Below are 25,924 nucleotides of genomic sequence, written 5' to 3'. Positions count from 1 at the left end.
GGCTGATTCACCATCACCTGTTTTACATTACCGCACAAAGTCAAAATCTACCCCATTCTCTGTAATCTGAACCTCAGAGTACAAAATGCCGACAGTAGAAGCTCAGGGCCCAAGTTTCCACATGATTCGCGCCTGATTTTTAGGAGCAACTGGTGGAGAACGACTATTTTAGAAATCGCAATTCTCCACATTTTTTTTTCTGCAGTTCTAGTCAGGTAGAACAGTTCTAGTTTAGAACAGAATTTTTTCTTCAAAAGGGGGCGTGTCCGGCCACTGACGCCTGATTTGAAAGTTTCCACAGTGAAAATGTACTCCAAACTAAAGTAGAATGGAGCAAGTGAAGATTTTTGTAGAACTGAAAAAACCTGTTCTACACATTAAAAAATCAGGCGCAGGTTACAAATTAGGCGTCCAGAACGAGGTGGGGGGGAGGGGAGGGGAGGGGAAGGGAACTCATTAAATTCGACAATAAATCCTTATTTATACTTCTACAAATATTATACAAATAAATCCAACCTGAATAAACATTTATAAGCCAAGAAAAGATTAAATAAACCATCTTCCTACCTGTGTGAAAGTGCTTCAGCCAGGGAGAATTCTGCAGCCGTTCGTGCCGCTGAGCGGGAGGGGGAGAGAGAGAGAGAGGGGGGAGGGGGGGGGAGGGAGGGAGGGCGAGGGGGAGGGGGGAGAGAGGGGAGGGAGAGAGGGGGAGAGAGAGAGAGAGAGAGAGAGAGAGAGAGAGAGAGGGGAGGGAGGGAGGGAAAGAGAGAGAGAGAGAGAGAGAGGGGAGGGAGGGAGGGAGAGAGGGGAGGGAGGGAGGGAGAGAGGGGAGGGAGGGAGGGAGAGAGGGGAGGGAGGGAGGGGAGGGAGGGAGAGAGGGGAGGGAGAGAGGGAGAGAGAGAGAGAGAGAGAGAGAGAGAGAGAAGGGAGGGAGAGAGAGAGGGGAGGGAGGGAGAGAGGGGAGGGTGGGAGAGAGAGGAGGGAGGGAGGGGAGGGAGAGAGGGGAGAGAGAGAGAGAGGGGAGGGAGAGAGAGAGAGAGAGAGAGAGATAGAGAGAGAGAGGGGAGGGAGAGAGAGAGAGAGAGAGGGGAGGGAGAGAGAAAGAGGGGAGGGTGGGAGGGAGAGGGAGAGAGAGAGGGAGGGAGGGAGGGAGAGGGGAGGGAGAGAGAGAGAGAGAGAGAGAGAGAGAGAGAGAGAGAGAGAGAGAGGAGGGGGAGAGGGAGAGGGGAGGGAGGGGGAGAGGGAGAGGGGGAGGGAGGGGGAGGGGGAGGGGGAGAGGGGGAGGGGAGGGAGAGAGGGAGGGAGGGGAGGGAGGGAGAGAGGGGGGGGGGCGTCGGGTCGGGGAACAGGAGCGCGGGTCGGGTCAGTGGGGGGGGGGGAGCGGGTGTCGGGTCGGTGCGGGGGGGGGGGTGGGGGAGCGGGTGTCGGGCCCCGGGGTGGGAGCGGGTGTCGGGGCGGGGGAGAGCGGGTCGTCGTGGGGGGGGAGCGAGTGCCGGGTCTGGTCAGGCGGGGAGCAGGAGCTGGCCGTGGGAGGAGCCCCAGTGAGGCCATTGGGCCAGGGCTAGGGGCTGCGTGCTTCGGGCCCCTCCCACACAGTTCGGCGCCTGGAGCTACTGCACTTGCGTGCCGACTGTAGCGCGCATGTGCAGAGGTCCCGGCACTGTTTCAGCGCCGGGACCTGTCTCCGCCCCCCCACAGCTCGTGCTGACTGCGCCAAGGGCCAGAGGACCTGTAAGTAGGTGCAGACTACCGAGGATTTTTTTAGGCGCCGTTTTAGGCGCGAAAAATGAGCGCCCAGCTCGGAGAGGCGCCCGTTTTTTTCTTGTGGAAACTTGGGCCCTCAAAGTGGAAAGATATTTCATTTTTCAGCACTAATGAGGGGAAATTAGTGACATGAGGAAAAATCTTTTTCTGCAACAAGTGATTAGGACTTGGAATGCACTGCCTGATTGGGTGGTGGATACTGATTCAATAGTAACCTTCAAAAGGAAATTGGATAAATACGTGAAGGATTAACATTGCAGGGATATGGGGAAAGAGCGGGGGGAGTGGGACTAACTGGATTGTTCTTTGAAAGGGTCGGTACAGATTTGACGGGCCGAATGGCCTCATTCTGTGCTGTACAATTCTATGATTCTAAAATATCTCTTTACTTGACAAATGAGGGAAGCCCATTTGATCTATCAAGCTCATCCTTCCACAGCAACCTACAATTTCCTCACCGGCAGAGTTTAACTGCCTCTTGAATCACTCCGGTCTTTCTGCCTCTACTACCCTACCTGGAAGACGCTTCCAATATTAATTACTCTGTGTGTTAAAAAGTGCTTCCTGACGTCAATCCTGAACTTGACTTCCAGTTTGTATCTAATCTCCTTGTCCAACAGTCAACTGAAATAGTGCTCAACATTAACCTGTTTATATATTAACTTTAATATCTTAGGTCACCTCTCCATTCAGTGCTTGAGTACAAGTTTTTCTAACCTTTCTTTGTAAGTTAGTCCTCCAATACTATGCATCTGCTTCATGGACCTTTTCTGCACCACTTCTCATGCTCAGATGTTGCCTTAATACCTCAGTGACTAGAACTAAACACAGTATTCATGATGCAACCTGATCAGAGAACTATATTGCTTTAGCATGATTACTTCAAATTTATACACTACTGAACTGGCACTCTATTCAAGTCAAGTTGCTTTGTTAATAGTTGCTCTGACATTACCATCACTCCCGGTTCTCTTTCAGTCTCAACACCATTCATTACATATGGCCCCAGTCTTTTCTCCAATGTCTAAGACTATGCACTTATTTGTATTGAATTTTATCTGTCATAGCTTTGCCCACTTGCAAATATTGTCACTAAAAATATAGAATTAAAAAAAATTAAATAATTAAATATAAAATGATGTTCAAATCTGTTAGATTTATCAAGTTGTGGAGGTGAAACTAAAATCAAAAATGGTGACGATAACGCATCTTCAATTCCATAGAACAAATCTAATATTTATAAGGAATCCACTGGATGCTGAAATAGCTATACACTATAATTTGATACAAATCCACTGAAGACTTTTCTTATAGGACAACAAAAACGAAAGGGAAAAGGACAAAACTTCTGAAGTTAGCTGGAGTAATCCCACGATTCAATGGAATTCCTGGTGAGGGAAACCATTTTATGAAGCTTGCCGCAATCTACTAATGAAGCTAGCAGTTACTGAAGCTGCAATTGTCGGTGGAAAAATAGATCGTTAATAGAAAACACAGTAGCAACTCCGAGTGCCTGCAACATGAGGGGAAAGGGAGGGACTAACAAAGGTTTGGATGCTTGAGGGTATATTTTAATGGGCGAAGATCATGGCTGTTTTCTGCAAAGGCACTGTAATCTTTCACTAAATTTAGCAAAAATACCATCAATTTTATTAATAGGGAAGGATAAGCAATAGGATGCTAATAAAAGGGATAATGTGCCCTATTTACAGTGCATTTGAAGGTTATTGGAATGTACACATTTTAGTGTTGTTTAAAAAAAATATTTCCACCAAAAAATTACATTTTAATGCAACTTCTACAAGCACTAAATCAAAGGTGAGATTATTTTTGAAATATTGTATCATCACCCATCCTTGAATATTGCACTAATGTTTGGATAGAATTAAAACACTGTTAAGAGATTGTTGTTTCAGTCAGTAAAAGGAATACTATCTTGGCTTTATTCTATCACTGGACTACATGCAACCTAAGTAGGTCTATGTATGGAGGGCATACAAGGAACAACAATGTTTTCCCCTTTCTGAAACCATGTTTCCTGATGGCGGCAAAACAAGATATTGTGCAGTGCCATGAACAGCGGCTGCTGACTGGTTCCTCACTGATTCGATGTTTTAGTGGTCGGGGTATGTTTAGTGGTCGAGTCTGGACAAACAATATGAATGGAATATTCAGACAACGGAATCATCAAGCATCTAGGCTAATCTTGTTTCATTTGGTATCCACATGTATGCTGGCAACACCCAGGCCTAACACTTTATCTTTTCCCTGGCCCCACAACCATCTCTGTGCTGTCAGACTGCCTGACTGCAATTAGGTCACGGAGGAGTGAACATTTTCCCCAATTAAGCAATGGAAAGACCAAAGCTGTTGTTTTTCCCCCAGCCACCAAAATCCCTGCTCTCTTGACACCGATTCCATCTCTGTCTCTGGTAATTCACTCAGTCTAAATCAAGCAAAGCAAAATCTTGCCATCCTGTTGAACCCAGAGTTGAATTTCAAACCTCACATTCTGCCTCACCAAGACTGCTAATTTCCATCTCTGATATTGCCCGCCTTTACTTCTAGCACCCCCCCACCCTACACCCCCACTGCTACCGAAACCCTTATCTACACTTTTGTTACCTCGAGACTTGATTTCTCGGGGCTGAAATTGCCCCTCCCGCTTAGGCCTCTGGCTGCCTGAACAGTGCGGAATGGCTGCCGACTCTCTGCGGAGGGGCCGCCATTTTTTTAATTGCCCTTCCTCAGGGTGCGGGCGGTGTAGGGGATCGCTCCGCCTGTTTTCCCGCCGCAGCGAGCACGCGCCGACCCCGTCCCGAAATTGTCCCGTAGGAAATATCCCTGTTGCGGAATTGCCCCGTGTGAGCAGCGTTGGCGCCGGTCGGTGCACTCCTTGTTGGTCGGCAGCGCGGCCACCCTTAAAGGGGAGATGATGCTGCCGGCGACGCCATTTTATTTTTTTTATTGTTGGCCAACTGTGCCAGGTCGGCCCGACAATTATGCCCCCAGCTTCGGCCGGGCCGCCAACAGGCAGCCTGGGTGCCAGGCCGCTGGCCCGGCCGAAACCCTCCCTTGGTGGCCTAGTGTTTGCGACTGAAGTCTTTAACTGAAGGGGAGGAACGCTGTGACGTGTCAGCATGATGCGGACGTCATCAGCGCGGCGGACTCGCTGTAAGAGCACTTCCACCCCTCAGCTGCCTCGACTTCCGCCCCGAGCCAAAAAAAACTACCAAGTGCCGAATATCGACGGCATCTCCGCTGCTTGGGTTGCAGCAGAGAAAATTCTCAAAAAAACAGAGGGTGCGCCCTGTTTTGGGCAGAGGTCAATGCCTACCCCCCTTGTCTTCCTTGCTTGTCTCCTACCTCAGCAAATTCCAATTTGGTCAAACCTCAGCCGTCAATGTCATGTCCCGCATGCTGATTACACCCATCCTTGCTGACCTGCACTCGCTGCCTTCAATACACAGAATATAAATTCCTCAAATCCCTCCACAACAGCCTTGCTCCAACCAATCTTTACAAAGTTCTCCAGACTTGTATCTCTTCATGTATCCTTCAGCTCTCCGTCTCTGGCCTTCTGTTCATTGTCTCCCTTCTCCCCATCATCATCATCGGCAGTCCCTCGGAGTCGAGGATGACTGGCTTCCACTCTAAAAGTGAGTTCTCAGGTGACTGAGGAGTCCAATGCGGGAATTACAGTCTCTGTCACAGGTGGGGCAGACGGTGGTTGAAGGAAAGGGTGGGTGGGGAGTCTGGGTTGATGCACGCTCCTTCCGCTGTCTACTCATGGTTTTTGATTGATCTTGGTGATGGAACTCAAGGTGCTCAGCGCACTCCCGGATGCTCTTCCTCTACTTTGGGCGGTCATGGGCCAGGGATTCCCAGGAGTCGGTGGGGATGTTGCACTTTATCAAGGAGGCTTTGAAGCTTTTCCTGTGTCTACCTGGGGCTTGCTTGCCGTGTTGAAGCTCTGGGTAGAACGCTTGGTTCCGGAGTCTCGAGTCGGGCATGTGGAGGATGTGGTCCGCCCAGCGGAGCTGATTGAGCTTGGTTAATGCTTCGATGCTGGGGATGTTGGCCTGAGCGAGAACACTGACATTGGTGCGTTCATCCTGCCAATGGATTTGCAGGATCTTACGGAGGTAGCGTGGTGGTACTTTTCTGCTGTTTTGAGGTGTCTGCTGTATATACTTCACATATCTGAACCATATAGGAAGGCAGGTATCACGACTGCCCTGTAGACCATGAGCTTGATACCGGATTGTCTTCAAACACTCTTCCTCAGGCAATCGAAGGCCTCGTTGTCGATGTCTGCTCTTGCTGACAGTAGGTTCCCAAGGTATGGGAAATGGTCTACTTTGTCCAAGGCCTCGTCGTGGGTTTTGATAATCGGGGGACAGAGTTTCATGGTGGGATCAGGTTGGTAGAGGACCTTTGTCTTAAGGATGTTTAGCGTAAGTTCCATGCTCTCATACCCCTCGGTGAAGGTGTTGGCGATGGCTTGGAGTTCAACCTCCGAGTGTGCACAGACACAAGCGTCTTCTGCATACTGTAGTTCAATGACAGAGGATAGGACAACCCTGTATTTGGCCTGGAGGCAGCAGAGGTTGAACAGATTCCCATCTGTTCTATAATTTAGCTTCATTCCGGCCGGGAGCTTGCTGAGGGTGAGATGAAGCGTTGCAGCAAGGAAGATCGAGAACAGCGTTGGTGCGATGACGCAGCCCTGCTTGACCCCGGTCCGGATGTGGATTGGGTCTGTGATGAACCCATTGGTCAGGAGTCTCTCCATAATTGGGAGCAGAACCTTCAGCCCACTCTCTGGACCTCTCTCCTTTTAAAAGCCTTCTTTAAAAAACATGTTTTTGACCAAGCTTTCGATCACCTCCCCGAACTTTCCCAACATGGTTTGACATCTGTCCATTTTTATTTCTTCACCCTATGAAGTCTTGGGGTGGTTTTTCACATTAAAAGCATCATATAACACCTTCTTGTTGTGTTCATACACATACTTAAGATCATTTAGAAATCAAAGACAGGATTCCGAGCATAATTTTCCCCACCCTACCCGAGGTCAATTTTAATTCTCCTATAGCTGCCTTAGCTGGAATCAGTTAATGCAACAGCAGGGATTGGAGATATTACTACAAGAATGGGTAGAACAGTTCATTTTGGAACATTTATCATTTAAAAAATCCTTTATGATGAGTTGTCAATGTATCTTCTGGTCAAAAATAAGACAGGTATTTTTGTTCCCTCACGAATGTCATCCCCATCTTTTCCTTTGAAGCTGGTCACTGCTGGTGGGAGATAGTTCTGGTACCTCACTTATATGTGAGCTAAAATAGTGACCAGCATGGGAGGGTTGGAGGTGCAGGGAAACATAGTCAAGCCTGATCCTGTTCAAACATATGCACATTCAGCTGGGGTGCTGCATAGCAATCAGGAACCCGTGACAATGTCTTCCCTAGTTAACCCACTGGCATTGAGACCAACTCCAACACTACCATGGAGATGAACTGACTCAGCATAGACCAGGAATCAGAGACTGAATAGCTGAGCCATACTTCCTGCTCCTGTTATCTAGTGCCTTAACAAGCAGAACCATCAAGGGAGTTATAAAGCAGTTATGATCCCAAACCTTCAGTATTTTTTTTACAAAACAAGATACGTACTAATCATGACAGTTCTAATGGCATCCTTTCAGTATTTAGTTTCTGTACACAGAATCAATATGACAATGCGTTCTGAATGCAAATCCAACCATTGCTCTGCAGGCAAGATACCATAAATCAATCTATTTTCATACAATGGTAATTTTTATGACATTCATTCCTATAGCTGATAGGGAAAATTTGTGATAAGTACATGCAAAATGACATGAACTTTCCCAACCCTCTCATGTAGCAGAGTAAGGCATCATAGAGGTGGAGGATAGTAGCGGAGAAATTAAAGAGGAAAACTGAGTGGGCAAGACAATGAAATCCCAAATTAAAAAAAATTAATAAATTAATATTTACATCTGCTAAAAAATTAGGAACAGAGGAACAGGAGTAGGCCATTGAGCCTGTTCCGTCATTCAGTGAGATCTATGACCAAACCCTTAATACCTTTGGTTAACAAAATCTATCAAACTCCGATTTAAAATTTAAAATTGATCCAGCATCAATTGCCATTTGCGGAAGAGAGTTCCAAGCTTCTACCACCCATTGTGTGTAGAAGTGTTTCTTAATTTCATTCCTGAAAGATCTGGCTCTAATTTTTACACTATGCCCCCTAGTCCAAGACTCCCCAACCAGCAGAAATAGTTTCTCTCTATCTACCCTATCGGTTCCCCTTAATACCCTGAAAACTTTGACCAGCTCACCCCTTAACCTAAATTCTAGGGAGTACAACCCTAATTTGTATAATTGTTCCTCGTAAATTAACACTTTGAAGTCCGGGTATCATTCTGGTAAACCTCCAAGGCCAATATATCCTTCCTAACGTGTGGTGCCCAGAACTGCTCACAGTACTCCAGGTGTGGTCTAACCAGGGCTTTGTATAGCTGCACCATAACCTCTACCCCCTTGTATTCCAGTTCTCTACATATAAAGGCCAGCATTCCATTAGCCTTTTTGATTATTTTCTGTACGTGTCGATTATATTTTAATGATCTGTGTACCTGGACGCCCCCCCCTCTCCCCCCAAGTCGCTTTGGACCTCCACTGTTTTTAGCTTTTCACCTATTCTATCCTTTTTACGTCCAAGTGGATTTGCCTACATTGAAATCCATTTGACACATTTTTGCCATTTCACTAAATCAATTGATACCGCTTTGTAATGTTATGCTTTCATCTACACTGCCTACAATGCCGCCTATCTTTGTGTCATCGTCAAATTTTTATATATGGCTTACCATGCCATCATCTAAGTCGTTAATAAATGCTGTGAATAGTTGAGGTGCCAACGCACATCCCTGCAGGACACCACTAGTCATATCCTGCCAATTTGAGTACCTACCATTATCCCTACTCTCGTCTCCTGCCACTCAGCTAATTTCCTAACCAGGTCACTAATTTGCATTCAATTCCATGGGCTTCTACCTTAGTTAACAGTCTCTTATGTGGAACTTTATCAAATGCCTTCTGGAAGTCCATATATATAACATCCATAGACATTCCCGTGTCCACTTCTTTAGTCACCACCTCAAAAAATTTAATCAGGTTTGTCAGGCATGTCCTACCTTTCACAAATCCATGCTGGCTCTCTCTGATCAACTGGAAATTTTGAGGCATTCAGTCAACCTATCCTTAATTATAAACTCAGTCACCCTATCCTTAATTTTCAACACTATAACAAATATCAGTGATTTGTTTTGCAGCTGCAACTTAATTAATTCTATGTACAACACTATAGCTTCACAATAAAAGTAATTTTTAACACTGGTTTTCCAAGTAATATCATGAAGAAGAAAATGTTGCTTATACACTGTAAATCATTCTTACTAAAAGCAAGATCTTTACTCAAGATCTTCCATACAAATACTAGAACATGAAAAATGCATGTGTGTGTAACACAAAATCTAATACCGGAAGAATTGGCCATTACATTATTAGTATGGCTGAGGAGCAGCTGGCTCATTATTAAGCATGTTTTAAAAACATAGGTATCATTTGTATGGCTGTAAGAGTGCAATAATTTGGTCAACTTACAGGTTCAATCTTCAGAGCATTTCTGTAGCTGCCAAACAGGGCCGCCTGAGTCTTTAAAAATGCACGAGCAACTCCATCTCCTGTGGTTGTCGACACTTTTTTAAGTCTGTTCTTTAGTGTTGATAACTGCACATTTGAATGAAAATAAGGAAGGAAAATGAGAGAATCAGCACACTGAAGAATCTAAAGTAATTCAAGTCTCAAATGGCACTATGAAGTGGGTTATGCAGTGTTCTCTAATCAAGCCCAAGATAAAGCTTTGCTCTGGTAGCCTGATCTTAATTTGGGGCAGTAATTACATTATTATGCTTTTCCTAAAACACCCGCAAAACAAGCTACCACATTATTGTGATCCAAATATAGCTGCAACAAGTCTAGTCCAAATAAATATACTAAGAAACCATTTATAATAGTTAGTAATAATTAAGGGGGTATGTGTCAACATTCTATACTCATTAGATAAAAGTTTGAAGTACAAGAACATACAACAGTCGTTCAACTTTGTCACATGTTACTAGATCAGGTAAAGACTGAGTGGCCACGTAATGGGCCCAAGTTTCCACAAGAAAAAAAACGGGCGCCCCAAAAGCTGAGCTTTTGACTGCACAACAGTCCAGTGGCACAGCTGCGGTTTCACACAGGTATGACTGTTGCAGCTGAATAACTATGAGTGGATGCTGATAGTCGAGTGAGGCAATCACCGTGTGTAACAAACTCTCCATTTCTCAGGAAAGACACTCCTTCGAAGAGGTACAAGTAAAAAATAACATCCTAGCAAGCTAAATCACTAGTTGGTTGAATCACACAGCAGTGTTGGCATTGATTAAAAGCCAGTGTCCATTACTGATTCACTGACTTCAAAATTTCTTGAGGGTTAGCAGGTCAAGTTTCTTCTCTCCAGAACAAGAAAATGTGTAGTGTAACGTTAAGGAAATACGCAATAGAGGGGAACATACTAAGCAGATAGCTCGTGTAGGAAATAGAATTTGACATAGTTGACACAGATGAAATTAGACACACAATTTGTGATGGTGTTGAAAAACCAAAGAAAAATGTACAAGATCAAATAATACTAACTGAAAACTGAAGAGTAATAAGGCTTTTAAAAGATGCAACAGTGTCAAGTATTATACATCTTTTCTGTTATTAGGTTTGAAGTTGTAATGCAGTAGTCTTGTTCTGAACTGAGGTAGAACATAATAGAGATGTACTTGGGGTTGTTAGGATAGATAATGATTGAAATGACAGCATTTCTGACAGTGAAAGAAAAGCAGAAGTACAGGATATTCCGATGGGAAAATTAACTGTCACGTAGCTTGTGAAAGAGAAGACAGAATTGAAGTTAATAGGAGCTTCAGGAAACTATCTATAGCTACCAAACATTCTTGCTGAGCAACCTCCATACAGTAATAGAAAACTAGATGCATTGATAAATAACAGTGAAAATAAATATGAATCTACTATGAAAAATATACATCAGCAAACCCAGAACTCTATCAAAAGGTTTGATGATTATACTATTAATATCGTGATGACCTCCAGACTATTCCAATGCGCTCTTGGCCAGCCAACCACCAGCCACCCTCCGTAAACTTCAGCGAATCTGCTGCTCGAATCCTAACTCTCACAAAGTCCCATTCACCCAACACCCCTGTGCGCACTGACCGACACTGACTCCCGGTCTGGCAACGCCTCGAATTTAAAATTCTCATCCTTGTGTTCAAATCCTTCCATGGCCTCACCCTACTCTATCTCTGTAACCTCCTCCAGCCCTACAACCCTCCGAGATCGCTGCGCTTCTCCAATTCCGGCCTTTTGCGCATTACCAATTTTCATCGGCCCATCACTGGCGGTGATGCCATCAGCTGCCATGGCCCTGTTTTGGAAGCCCCTCCCTAAACCTCTCTATCTCTCATTTGTCTTTTAAGACGCCCCGTAAATCCTATCTCTTTGTCAAAGCTTTTAGTCACCTGTCCTAATATCTCATTGAGGGTCGGTGTCAAATTTTACTTGAGAAAGCTTCTATGAAGCACCTTGGGTCATTTTACTAAGTTAAAGGCACTATATAAATGCAAGTTGTTAATAAAGTGAACAATGGCACAAACAGAATTAAAACAAGCCGTATTGCAAGTGTGCATTTGTCTTAAAAGCAGTCATCATCATCATCATCAAAGGCAGTCCCTCGGAATCGAGGAAGACTTGTTTCCACTCCTGAAGTGAGTTCTTTTGTGGCTGAACAGTCCAACACGAGGGCCACAGACCCTGTTACAGGTGGGACAGACATTCGTCGAGGGAAGGGGGTAGGTGGGTGGGGCTGGTTTGCTGCGCGCTCCTTCCGCTGTCTGTGCCTGACCTCTTCACGCTCTTTGCGTTGAGACTCGAAGAGCTCAACGCCCTCCCAGATGCACTTTCTCATCCTCAAGCGGTCTTTGGCCAGGGTCTCCCAGGTGTCAGTGGTGATGTCGCACTTTATCAGGGAGGCTTTAAGGGTGTCCTTGTAACGCTTCCGCTGCCCACCTTTGGCTCATTTACCATGAAGGAGCTCCGTGTAAAGCATTTGCTTCGGGAGTCTCGTATCTGGCATGCAAACTATGTAGCCTGTCCAGCGAAGCTGATCGAGTGTGGTCAGTGCTTCAATACTGGGGATGTTAGCCTGGACAAAGAGCAGTGAAAGCAGATAGCAGTAACAGGTGCTGTCATCATCATCATCGATGGTCCCTCAAGCGAGGATGACTTGCTACCACACCAAAAGGGATGAGTTCACTAATGTTTCAATGAAGGACCGGATATTTCAGTCCCGAACTCTAGGGTGGAAGATGCCTGTGCATGTATTTTTTTTAACGTGTGATGACTGTTGCACATCAGCCACCACACGGGCTTGGCAGAGCTAGGCCTTTATCCAGTGGGAAGGGTTAAACCAGGACAACTGGAGTCCTGCTCTGCTGCACGGACCTCGTGCGCACACAAATCGCAGAGTGAGCTGGCCCATACTGCCCCTGGGCCCTGGGCTCTTCTGGGCCCCGAACTCTCATTCGCCGTACCTCTGCCACGACCTTCCCGCTCCTCCGTTGTGCCTGGGCCCCCCGATGTTCCATCCCATGCTCTAACCAGCGACCTGGGCCTTGATGACGTCACCCAGTCCCCCACCTCAAAGTCGTCGCACACTTGGGACAACTCGCACTGGAAGCTGTAGTGGCATGCTCCAGCTCTATATACTCCTGACCTGCGGTGGTGTCCTCTCAGAGGTCGGGGTGGCCCACAATGCATGCATACCAATAGCATTCATTTCAATCATTCTGTACTCCGTGCACAATAGCAGTCCCTCTCTTTTACTCCCCTGGTCACACATTCTTGAAATTGGTCCGAAATTTTATTTTTAAAATACCAATATATGTGATACAGCTTTGGTCTGTTCTATATGATGTCACAATCCCATTAGAACACACTGGTACAGTAACATTACTTTTATCGAAGTGAGTCCTGCCAACGAACCTGAAACCACTGCGCAGAAGCATTACTGTCAGATCACAAATTTTAAAAATAACTTTCACAACAGACAGGGATCTGTGAAAAAGCCAACTCTAGCGTTTTTTTCCCTTGTTGGAAATAATTTTATTATAAAGAAATGCAACTAAAATTTAAAATAGGCATCATTTTCCCACTAGCAATTTGATTTATAAACACGCGATTAAAAAATAAACACTAAGTGATCCGGCAATTGGTTTTTTTCCCTCTGACTCACCTGGTTTTCTGAGTTCCAAAAGGAGCTCCTTGAAATTGTTTCACTTCCATTGAGCGATCAGCCTAGGTCAGATGTTGACAGCGGTTTCAGACTCTATTGCGTTATAATGAGCTGCTGGTTAATTTCAGGTTGACATTGAATGCTGCACGATGGCTCCTAGCAACCGGGAACACGCATTATCAGGGCGCATGATGGCAATCAGACAATTTATAAAACGGAGTGGAAAAATATCCAGCACTCATTCTTCGAGAAGACAGACACTTCTCTAAATCTGCTTCTTTATTCCTCATTTTGGAAAGTCTGACGACAACAAACAAAATAAAACACTGAAACTGCGCATGCGCAACCACTTCCGGTTCATTGGCAGCAGTCACGTTCTACACTTAGACATCCCAGGTCTATAGTCTGTGAGATGGAAATGCTTTATCAGAGTTAAGGACAGATGAGGAAATTGAAGATTAAGCAAGTTAACACTCCATAACTGATCCAAAAGAACAGTTTGTGTGAATATGGGATTTTCTTCATCCATAATTCAGATACTTTGAGGTATATATTTTGGTAGCTAAACCAGAAATGGCGAAAGCCATTAAAATAGTGATTACCCCCAGTGATTATCTACAGCTCTCTTGGCCAGCCTCCCACCCTACATAAACTTCAGCTCATCCAAAACTCTGCTGCCCATATTCTAACTTGTACCAAGCCCCATTCACCCATCACCCCTGTGCTTGCGAACCTACATTGGCGAGCCCAGAGGGCTAGAATTCCCTGCTTCCTTACTGGTTTCCATTCCAGTGTTGATTAAATCCAAGTTATCCCTCAAAAGGGAGCTGCAGCAATTTCACCTCAACATCCTATGCAAAACATGGGCTATGTAGTCAAGTTTGCGTGCCCCTCTTTTGACAGCATCACGAGCGGACGAATGAACCATCTTTGCATTCGACACATTATCCATCAGTAAGTCTCTCAGAGACTTGGCAACTGACTGGATCTGAGCTACTTACTACTGGATATATTTTACCGAGTGCATCACTAGTGAATCTCGATTTGTAGAGTACCCTGGGATTTCACCTCCTCCTGCACTAACCATCCATTTTCTAGGGACCATAAGGTACTTCCTGTATTATGTCTTTACAGTAGATGTGTCAACAAATGGGAGGTCAAAAGAGCTTACTTGCCACATACCAAAATGGAAAAGAGTCTGTCCATTCTGGCTGGGGCCAAACCAGGACATAATTCTTTCTAAACTGAATTCATAGCGTGTAACAAAGGATGTAAAATAAAATTAGAATACCCCATGGAAAAGTAAAGTTCCAATAAATCCAAAACTGAAGTGGTTTGCCGTTCAAGGGTAGTAGCAATGTATTGACCAAAAATCAATAAACTCGTCAAAACAGGTCTGCTCTGGTGTCATGTATTTTAGAGTAACGCAGATATCAGGACAGATAAGACAGTCTGCAATACAAGCATTTTCTCCTCTTTAAAAGGGTCTTGCTGCACTCAAGTAAGACTCAGATTTTCATGATTTTTCTAATCCTTTTGCTTCCTCAGACATTCAAGCAGAGATGATAAGAACATAAGAAATAGGAGCAGGAGAAGGCCATATGGCCCTTCGAGCCTGCTCCGCCATTCAATAAGATCATGGCTGATCTGATCATGGACTCAGCTCCACTTCCCCGCCCGCTCCCTTTTTCCTTATTCCTTTATCGTTCAAGAAACTGTCTATCTCTGTCTTAAATTTATTCAATGCCCCAGCTTCCACAGCTCTCTGAGGCAGCAAATTCCACAGATTTACAACCCTCAGAAGAAATTTCTCCTCATCTCTGTTTTAAATGGGCGGCCCCTTATTCTAAGATCATGCCCTGTAGTTCTAGTCTCCCCTATCAGTGGAAACATCCTTTCTGCATCCACCCCTCATAATCTTATACGTTTCAATAAGATCGCCTGAATTCCAATGAGTAGAGGCCTAACCTATTGAACCTTTCCTCATAAGTCAACCCCCACATCCCCGGAATCAACTTAGTGAACCTTCTTTGAACTGCCTCCAAAGCAAGTATATCCTTTCGTAAATATGGAAACCAGAACTGCAAGAGATATTCCAGGTGTGGCCTCACCAATACCTTGTATAGCTGTAGCAAGCAAGATAGAAACAGAACATAGAAAATAGGTGCAGAAGTAGGCCATTCGGCCCTTCGAGCCTGCACCACCATTCAATAAGATCATGGCTGATCATCTCAGTCCTAAATGGCTTACCCCTTATCCTTAGACTATGTCCCCTGGTTCTGGACTTCCCCAACATCGGGAACATTCTTCCTGCATCTAACCTGTCCAGTCCCATCAGAATTTTACATGTTTCTATGAGATCCCCTCTCATCCTTCTAAACTCCAGTGAATACAGGCCCAGTCGATCCAGTCTCTCCTCATATGTCAGTCCTGCCATCCCGGGAATCAGTCTGGTGAACCTTTGCTGCACTCCCTCAATAGCAAGAACGTCCTTTCTCGGATTAGGAGACCAAAACTGAACACAATATTCCAGGTGAGGCCTCACCAAGGCCCTGTACAACTGCAGTAAGACCTCCCTGCTCCGATAATCAAATCCTCTCGCTATGAAGGCCAACATACCATTTGCCTTCTTCACCGCCTGCTGAACCTGCATGCCAACTTTCAATGACTGATGTACCATGACACCCAGGTCTCGCTGCACCTCCCCTTTTCCTAATCTGCCGCCATTCAGATAATATTCTGCCTTCCTGTTTTTGCCACCAAAGTGGATAACCTCACATTTATCCACATTATACTGCATCTGCCACACGTTTGCCCACTCACCTAACCTGTCCAAGTCACCCTGCAGCCTTTTAGCATCCTCCTCACAGCTCACACCACCACCCAGCTTAGTGTCATCTGCATAACATTTTATAACAGAGGTACCTGCACTTTGAAAGAGCTATTCACTTAACCTCATTTCACTGTTCTTTCCCCACACCCTTTTCTTTTTCAGTATGTACCCACCTTCGTTTTATAAAGCAGTTATGGATTCTGCTTCCACCATTGGTTCTGGTAGGGCATTTCGTATCCTAATAAGCCTCTGCATTAAAAAAAACCTAACATTATCCTTTGTTCTTTCATGATAATCTTATATCCTCTAGTTACCAACGCATTGGCCAGTTGAAATAGTTTGTCCCTACTTACTTTATCAAGTCAAAGGATAATAATTTGGTGGGTATATGATATCTTAATAGATCTTAAAACCAACCTCCCAAGGAAATTGTTAGAGCAGTTCCTGCAGTATCCAGTGAAAACTTAATCTAAGATACTCCCAGAACACTCACATTCCTCCACCCTGACAATACTGTAGTAGTATCTTGGATGAACAGTCACCAATATGACATTGGGATGCAAGGTACACCTTTAAGTGTCAGAGAATTTTGCTAAATGATCATGAAGTATTAACAGTAATTTCCTTCCTTGTTTCCAAACTAAGACAGCCTGTATGCAAGTGGGCATCTCAAAGTCGACCTGTGAAGGTCAGTTACTTCCTCAAATTACTTTCTTTTGTGCTTGCAATTACCAGAAGCTGACCTCATCAGCAACAATGCAGCAGATTTATATATCAAGGAAGACTTGCATTGACATATTGCACATTCTCTTCATGTTTCTTGGTCAATTTCTCCACACAGGAATGTGAGAGGATAAGGGAGTCAGAAAACATATCAACCTGTGCTTTCTCCACTTGGAATCTTTTGCAGTGTCCATCTTGATCTGACAAATTTTCAGAAGTGTCTTTCACAGACCATCACTTAAAAGTTCCAGCAAAGCTTCATGAAGCAAAGTTGGGTTCCAAAAGAAAGCATCATTTGGAGCTACTGACTATAGGAAAAGCTTTGCTTCAACAGAAGTAAACTGCTGAACCACAACTTGGCATAAATCAAATATCTTTGGAAAATACGGGCATACAACTATAGAAAAAGAAGCCTGAATCTCTCAGGCTTCAGCACAATTTGTAGAACAGGTTCCTGAAGACTGGAAGAAAATCACACAAATCCAAGCAAGTGTTGTAAATAAGTCTGTAAATGAGAAAACTGGTTCAGTGAATTTGAAAACCATCCATTGTTCCTGACAGCGTTCCAATTATATCGGTTTGTAATAAGATGCTTAAGTCATATACTGTACGTAGAGAAAGGTGAAATAATTGCAAAATAGGAGGTTAGAGACTCGAATTGACTGCAAACAAAATAAATAGTACGTAATAAAGGTTGCTATGAAGGCAGTGGAAAAGATTCAAATGCTAGAGGATTTGAAAAATGACATTTCACATAAACTGTGAATACCTTTCATGTGGACCACAATTCAGAGCATTAAATTCAGCAGGCAAAACCAGCTGCTAGATAAATTAAAATCATGTGGAAGACTGGTGGCATTTCATATGCTTTACAGATGTAGTTCAATTGTTTGGCAGACTGGAATAGGTCTAGAATGAAGTCAGATGCCGATACCTTAGCTGTAATAGATACAGAACTAACTATAAAGTCTATCTGGCAGGAACTGTCATCTGCATGAATGGGAAAAGTCAGAAACAGTTTACTTACACACCAGTAATATTACAAATTTGCATTGATGCAAAACACTTTTGGCTTGATGTGTACCATGTCGTGTAACTTGGCACTGAAGTTGTCTGAATCAAATTTAGACAAGTGGTGAAAGGGAGTTTCACTTTGCTACAGCTTCACTGCAACACAACTGGAGTGAAGGTATGTTTAAAAAGGTCCCAGTTAGTTAATGGCCAGCAAGCAATGTGAAACAGGCAGAACTTGGATCTGCTGGCTCTGCCTTGTTCTAAGCAGACACTTGTCTTAGATTGTAGCACAGCTTCCTTGTAAGGTTAATGGGGTTATTACAGTACATGTACTTGTTTTAGTCACTGTAAGAACAGATTTGAACTAAGCTACGCACACAGGGTAGAAGACATAAAACTACTGGCAAATAAAAATATTAAAGAACATTAGGTCAGGAGCGAATTATTAGAAGAAGCATGTGATCCCTTGGAAGTGAATGCACTGATCAGCACCGAGTTTTAAAGCAAATGGAATCTTGGCCTTTATTGCAAGGGGGATGGAGTATAAAAGCAGGGAAGTCCTGCTACAACTGTACAGGTTATTGATGAGGCCACATCTGGAGTACTGCGCACAGATTTGGTCTCCTTATTTAAGGAAGGATATATTTGCATTGGAGGCAGTTCAGCGAAGGTTCACTAAGTTGACTTAGGAAGAAAGGTTGAGTAGGTTGGGCCTATACTCATTGGAGTTCAGACGAATGAGAGGTGATATTATTGAAACATATGACAATGAGGGAGCTCGACAAGGTAGATGCAGAGAGGATGTTTCCACTCATGGGGGAATCTAAAACTAGGGGGTATAGTTTCAGAATAAGGGGTCGCCCATTTATAACTGAGATGAGGAGGAATTTCTTCTCTCAGAGGGTTGTAAATCTGTAGAATTCTCTGCCCCAGAGAGCTGTGGAGGCTGGGTCATTTAATATATTTAAGGTGGAGATAGATAGATTTTTGAGCGATAAGGAAGTAATGGGTTATGGGGAGCGGGCAGGGAAGTAGAGCTGAGCCCATGATCAGATCAGCCATGATCTTATTGAATGGTGTAGCAGGCTCGAGGGGCCAAATGGCCGACTCCTGCTCCTATTTCTTATGTTCTTATGAGTTTGGAATGAAGATCGTGTTGCAATCTGTCCAGTGAGTAATATAGGATTATTTTGCATGCAGCATTTCCTATTCCCTACAGCCAATGCTGCTCAAAAGAAATGTCAAGTGAAATAGTGGTGGTGAGCCTTATGGCAGTACTTTCATTTCTCCTTCAAAACACTGGAAGCACAACTGTGCCTGCAAACACCACCTTGCCTGAGGCTAGCTGCATTTTTCCTGCCGCGAGACTCCCATTCTTTGTCAACAGGGCTGTGTTCTAACACAGTGCAGTGAATTTGAAATAGCAGCAGAAATCACAATGCATTATGGTGAAAAGAAAAATCCACAACATAAACAATAGATTTCTTTTCAGGACAAAAGTAAGTTTTCCTCCCACAAATTTAGGACAGACTCATACAGCAATCAAATAGTGGAATAATTTGTTTAAAGTAACTGAAAAAGGAAACAAGAATGGAGATGACGAGGTATAAAAGATGATGAGTACTCTAACACATTGTAGGAAAATTGGTGGGGCTGTAAACAACTTTAGGCAATGGTTACTGTCAGAATCTACAGTGCAATATTGACAGATGAAAAAAAAGTATAATTATGGTCAAAGTTTATTGTTTGTGTTTCATTATTTTAATCTTTGCTTTCTGAAATACAAGTTTAAGGAGAATGTTCTGATAGACAGATATATTTAGCACCAGGTTCTTAATTATTTAGCTTTAGCTATATATTATCAGCTCTACTGTAACTTATTTTACCTGGGTTTCTTTCATCGAGACTTACTATTCATCTGTCACACGATTCAGGTGATCGAGAGGAATACAGCACCATTCCACATTAGAAATGCCGACTTGAGTAATTAGCTGCAGTGATTATCTGATTATTCCATTATAACCTTCAGGATCATACAGAACAATATTTGACTCCCCTCCAAGTAAATAAAAATTGTTAAAAATTGTATTTCTAACCAATGTTGCAACACAGTCGTAAAACAGTATCACTCAGTATACAATGCATTCTCGCTTGACTTCTATAATATTTTTGATCAATATTGTACAATTTATTTTACTTCCATAAACTTTTTAAAATGTAAAACTAGACACACCCTAGACTTGCTTTCCATAGTAGCAATAGTTTCCTGGATCCAAATAAAATCTGCAGTGCAGAAATGGTGCCACTGATCCATCTGACATTTAGGTCCTTTTGAAGATAGCTGCATCTGTCTAAAGCTGCTCCTGCTCCAAAAAGGCGATACCACCTGTGCATTAGATTATTCATCACTTAACCTTGCCTAGCCCTTGTATTTAGCTCTGGGAGTGTTTAATTATCTCTAATGCACAATGCTGCACTTCAGGTGAACATGTTCCTAATAGCCTCATTACCATTTGCACAAAGAAAGTATTCATTGCAAGTAACTGAGCAAATATCAATGGTGCTCTCTTTGAATACACACATCTTCCATCACAAAACAGTATATAAGAGTTATATCCAGTTCACAGAGCAAGCTTCATTTCTAATAACCTGGCGCATGATTATAATTTTTCCAAATACTCTACTTTTCCCTTCCTTTTCGACTAAAAGTGCTGACTGTTACTTTGCAGCCCTCCACCCATGAAGCAGTAACTGTAGACCAACAATACTTTGGGGGGGGGGGGGGGAGAACAGTCTCACCCGATGTGCTTCATGTGCACACCACTTACAAACAGGATTATAACAAAGTAGTACCAAAACTGGTAATGGACTTAAGATCTAAACGTTGAGATAATAACTTCACGGTGGGGCGGGCAATAATCAAGGGAATAATGGAGGCATGTGAAAAAGGAATGGCAGTAGTCATGGGGGATTTTAACCTACATATCGATTGGTCAAATCAAATCGCACAGGGTAGCCTGGAGGAGGAATTTATAGAATGCATACGGGATTGTTTCTTAGAACAGTATGTAACAGAACCTACAAGGGAGCAAGCCATCTTAGATCTGGTCCTGTGTAATGAGACAGGAAAAATAAACGATCTCCGAGTAAAAGATCCTTTCGGAATGAGTGATCACAATATGGTTGAATTTGTAATACAGATTGAGGATGAGGAAGTTGTGCTTAAACAAAGGGGACTACAGTGGGATGAGGGCAGAGTTGGCTAAAGTAGACTGGAAACAATGACTAAACGGTGGCACAATTGAGGAACAGTGGAGGACTTTTAAGGAGCTCTTTCATCGTGCGCAAAAATATATTCCAGTGAAAAAGAAGGGCGGCAAGAGAAGGGATAACCAGCCGTGGATAACCAAGGAAATAAAGGAAAGTATCAAATCAAACACCAATGCATATAAGGTGGCCAAGGTTAGTGGGAAACTAGAGGATTGGGAAAATTTTAAGTAACAGCAAAGAATGACTAAAAAAGCAATAAAGAAAGGGAAGATAGATTACGAAGGTAAACTTGCGCAAAACAGATAGTAAAAGCTTTTACAGATATATAAAACGGAAAAGAGTGACTAAAGTAAATGTTGGTCCCTTAGAAGATGAAAAGGGGGATTTAATAATGGGAAATGTGGAAATGGCTGAGACCTTAAACAATTATTTTGCTTCCGTCTTCACAGTGGAAGACACAAAAACCATGCCAAAATTTGCAGGCCACAGGAATGTGGGAAGGGAGGACCTTGAGACAATCACTATCACTAGGGGGGTAGTGCTGGACAGGCTAATGGGACTGAAGGTAGACAAGTCCCCTGGTCCTGATGAAATGCATCCCAGGGTATTAAAAGAGATGGCAGAAGTTATAGCAGATGCATTCGTTATAATCTACCAAAATTCTCTGGACTCTGGGGAGGTACCAGCGGATTGGAAAGCAGTTAATGTAACGCCTCTGTTTAAAAAAGGGGGCAGGCAAAACGCAGGTAACTATAGGCCGGTTAGTTTAACATCTGTAATGGGGAAAATGCTTGAAACTATTAAGGAAGAAATAGCGGGACATCTAGATAGGAATAGTGCAATCAAGCAGACGCAGCATGGATTCATGAAAGGGAAATCATGTTTAACTAACTTACTGGAATTCTTTGAGGATATAACGAGCATGGTGGATAGAGGTGTACAGATGGATGTGGTGTATTTAGATTTCCAAAAGGCATTCGATAAGGTGCCACACAAAAGGTTACTGCAGAAGATAAAGGTACGCGGAGTCAGAGGAAATGTATTCGCATGGATAGAGAATTGGCTGGCGAACAGAAAGCAGAGAGTTGGGATAAATGGGTCCTTTTCCGGTTGGAAATCAGTGGTTAGTGGTGTGCCACAGGGATCAGTGCTGGGACCACAACTGTTTACAATATACATAGATGACCTAGAAGAGGGGACAGAGTGTAGTGCAACAAAATTTGCAGATGACACTAAGATTAGTGGGAAAGCGGGTTGTGTAGAGGACTCAGAGAGACTGCAAGGAGATTTGGATAGGCTAAGCGAATGGGCTAAGGTTTGGCAGATGGAATACAATGTCGGAAAGTGTGAGGTCATCCACCTTGGGGAAAAAAAAACAGTAAAAGGGAATATTATTTGAATGGGGAGAAATTACAACATGCTGTGATGCAGAGGGACCTGGGGGTCCTTGTGCATGAATCCCAAAAGGTTAGTTTGCAGATGCAGCAGGTAATCAGGAAGGCGAATGGAATGTTGGCCTTCATTGCGAGAGGGATGGAGTACAAAAGCAGGGAGGTCTTGCTGCAACTGTATAAGGTATTGGTAAGGCCGCACCTGGAGTACTGCGTGCAGTTTTGGTCACCTTACTTAAGGAAGGATATACTAGCTTTGGAAGGGGTACAGAGACAATTCACGAGGCTGATTCCAGAAATTAGGGGGTTACCTGATGATGATAGATTGAGTAGACTGACTGGGTCTTTACTCGTTGGAGTTCAGAAGGATGAGGGGTGATCTTATAGAAACATTTAAAATCATGAAAGGGATAGACAAGATAGAGGCAGAGAGGTTGTTTCCACTGGTCGGGGAGACTAGAACTAGGGGGCACAGCCTCAAAATACGGAGGAGCCAATTTAAAGCTGAGATGAGAAAGAATTTCTTCTCCCAGAGGGTTGTGAATCTGTGGAATTCTCTGCCCAAGGAAGCAGTTGAGGCTAGCTCATTGAATGTTTTCAAGTCAAAGATAGATAGATTTTTAACCAATAAGGGAATTAAGGGTTATGGGGAGAGGGCGGGTAAGTGGGGCTGAGTCCACGACCAGATCAGCCATGATCTTATTGAATGGCGGAGCAGGCTCGAGGGGCTAGATGGCCAACTCCTGTTCCTAATTCTTATGTTCTTATGAGACCCACTCACTTATAGCACAGCAGCGCTAAACATTTACTGCACTGAACTATCCCAAATTGGAGCTGCCACCTGTGACTTACGGGAGTGCAAAGGAGACAGATGCTGTGGGGACAAAAAGCAAAATATTGCAGATAACGGAAATTTGAAAATAAAGCAGAAAATGCTGGAAACGCTCAGCAGGTCAAGCAGCATCTGTGGAGATCAAATAAGTTCATGTTTTGAGCGTGTGCACTCTTTATTAGAACTGGCAGTTCTGAAGAAGAGTGCACACACTTGATTGTTATCTTGTTTGATCCTTCCAGAGAGGCTGATGGAACAGGGAGCTATTTTTCCAGCGCCATTGCCACTACACCCCCACACACACAGTTCGTGCTGTATAACCTCTCTGGGCCTTAAAAATCCTATATAGGGCTTCTTCTGACCTGAAAATAAGGGCATCCATCTGCAAACGCAGTAAACTAAACCATGTGTTGGAGCCATGATTGTGGTAGAGACTTTTGAAGGTGCTAAAGGATTTTGTCCTGGCAATTTACTGGGGATCCTAAAATCTTCAGCTGTAGTACATTGTTGCAGTCGATTGTCTTGGGTTGCTGTTCTAGCTCTTGAATCATGCTGACATTTTGTACATGTGGCTGGACATTATTACCTGTATGGGTTTGCACATTGTCCCTGACTTAAGCAGAGAGAGAGTTAGACTGCAGTATTATTTACCCAAGTGGTTATGCAAACTCAATCGAATGAGTTCAGAGCATGCTCATCTCTATTGCATCTATAATGAAACATCATAAAAGATGGGCTTTATCAGATACACTGACTTAAAAGTCGAGTCAGTGTGCCATTTGTACCTATGATGCTGGGCTTGATATAATTTATGTTTTTCTTGGTGAATCATTTGTCTGTATCATACATCCATTATGCATGAATGATTGCACTGTCTATTTATTCTGATTCATTTATAGTTTAATATTGGCACAAGTTGAGCAAGATCTTTTCTCTCTCTCCTTCCCAAGTTCACTCATTGCTGAGATCCTTATGTCACAGCAGCAGTTCCAAGGGTTGATTCACAATCCAGTGGGAAGAGCCCAATTGTGGAGCCATCCCCAAGGCAAATCAGTGAGATGTTCAGGAACACTCTGCATTTATCTTTTGGGCTCCAAGTCAATCAAAATCCTGGTCTATAAGCTGTCATAGTCTGATAAATTAATTGTGTAGGAATCTGCATTTCCTACCTGATTATTCTCACTGACATGAAAATTATACTATTGGCTAACATCGAGAGTCTGTAATAGTCCCAAGTGGCACTTTAATGCCCTCTGATTGGGTGAATACAGGCTCCAAATGTTACATTCTGACTTTCAAATTTGACAATCTAAAATGTTTTTGTAAAAATTTGTTCTTGGGATGTGGCAACACTGGCAAGACAATATTTATTACCCATTTCTTGTCTCCATGAGGGCAGTCACATGTAGGCTAAACAGGGTAGGGGTGGTAGGCTCCCTTCCGTGAAGAACATTCATGAACCAGTTAAGTTTTTAAACTACAAATAAGGCAACTTTTGAGATAATTTCTCTGGACCCAACTCATAAATTTATTGAATTCAATTTCTCAATTTGCCATAGCGGGATTTGAACTTGCGCGTCTAAGTTGCTCCTCCAGTACCGAGACTACCGTACCCTAGTCCGGGACCGAGGCTACAATATCCTAGTCCAGTACCTAGGCTACATTACCCTAGTCCAGTACTTAGCCTACCATAACCTAGTTTAGTACCGAGTCTACCATACCCTAGTCCAGTACCGAGGCTACAATACTTTAGTCCAGTACTTAGCCTACCATACCCTAGTCCAGTACCGAGTCTACCATACCCGAGTCCAGTACTTAGCCTACCATAACCTAGTCTAGTACCGAGTCTACAATACCCTAGTCCAGTACTTAGCCTACCATAGCCTAATCCAGTACTTAGCCTACCATAGCCTAGTTCAGTACCTAGGCTACATTACCATAGTCCAGTACCTAGACTACCATACCGTAGTCCAGTGCCTAGTCTACCATACACTAGTCCAGTACCTAGTCTACCATACCCTAGTCCAGTACCTAGACTACAATACCCTAGTTTAGTACCTAGACGACCGTACCCGAGTCCAGCACCGAGTCTACAATACCCGAGTTCAGTACCTAGTCTACATTACCCCAGTCCAATACCCAGTCTACCATACTCTAGTCTAGTACTTAGCATACCATACCCGAGTCCAGTACCTAGACGACCATACCCTAATCCAGTTCTTAGCCGACCATACACTAAGTCCAGTACCTAGTCTACCAGACCCGAGTCCAGTACCGAGACTACCATACCCTAATCCAGTTCTTAGCCTACCATACACTAGTCCAGTACCGAGTCTACCATACCCGAGTCCAGTACTTAGCCTACCATAACCTAGTCTAGTACCGAGTCTACTATACCCTAGTCCAGTACCGAGGCTACAATACCTTAGTCCAGTACTTAGCCTACCATACCCTAGTCCAGTACCTAGGCTAGCGTATCCTAGTCCAGTACCTAGGCTACATTACCCTAGTCCAGTACCTAAGCTACATTACCCTAGTCCAGTACCTCGGCTACATTACCCTAGTCCAGTACCTCGGCTACATTACCCGAATGCAGTAGCTAGGCTACATTACCCGAATGCAGTAGCTAGACTACATTACCCTAGTCCAGTACCTCGG

General features: G+C 43.7%; 1 protein-coding gene across 8 annotated transcripts in view; it reads right to left on the bottom strand.

Annotated features, from left to right (window-relative positions):
* dennd1a (DENN/MADD domain containing 1A) overlaps positions 1-25,924 on the bottom strand; it is a 604,632-nt gene that overhangs the window by 160,006 nt on the left and 418,702 nt on the right. For all 8 annotated transcript variants that reach the window (XM_070862693.1, XM_070862695.1, XM_070862694.1 and 5 more), the window contains exon 13: positions 9,462-9,587. In XM_070862693.1, coding sequence (XP_070718794.1) covers positions 9,462-9,587 — 126 coding nt within the window. The remainder of the gene's footprint in view (positions 1-9,461; positions 9,588-25,924) is intronic.

This window comes from Pristiophorus japonicus, chromosome 20 (genome assembly GCF_044704955.1).
Source record: "Pristiophorus japonicus isolate sPriJap1 chromosome 20, sPriJap1.hap1, whole genome shotgun sequence".
NCBI lineage: Eukaryota > Metazoa > Chordata > Chondrichthyes > Pristiophoridae > Pristiophorus > Pristiophorus japonicus.
The sequence above is the reverse complement of the archived record's forward strand: the minus strand, read 5'-3'. Positions and strand labels throughout refer to the sequence as shown.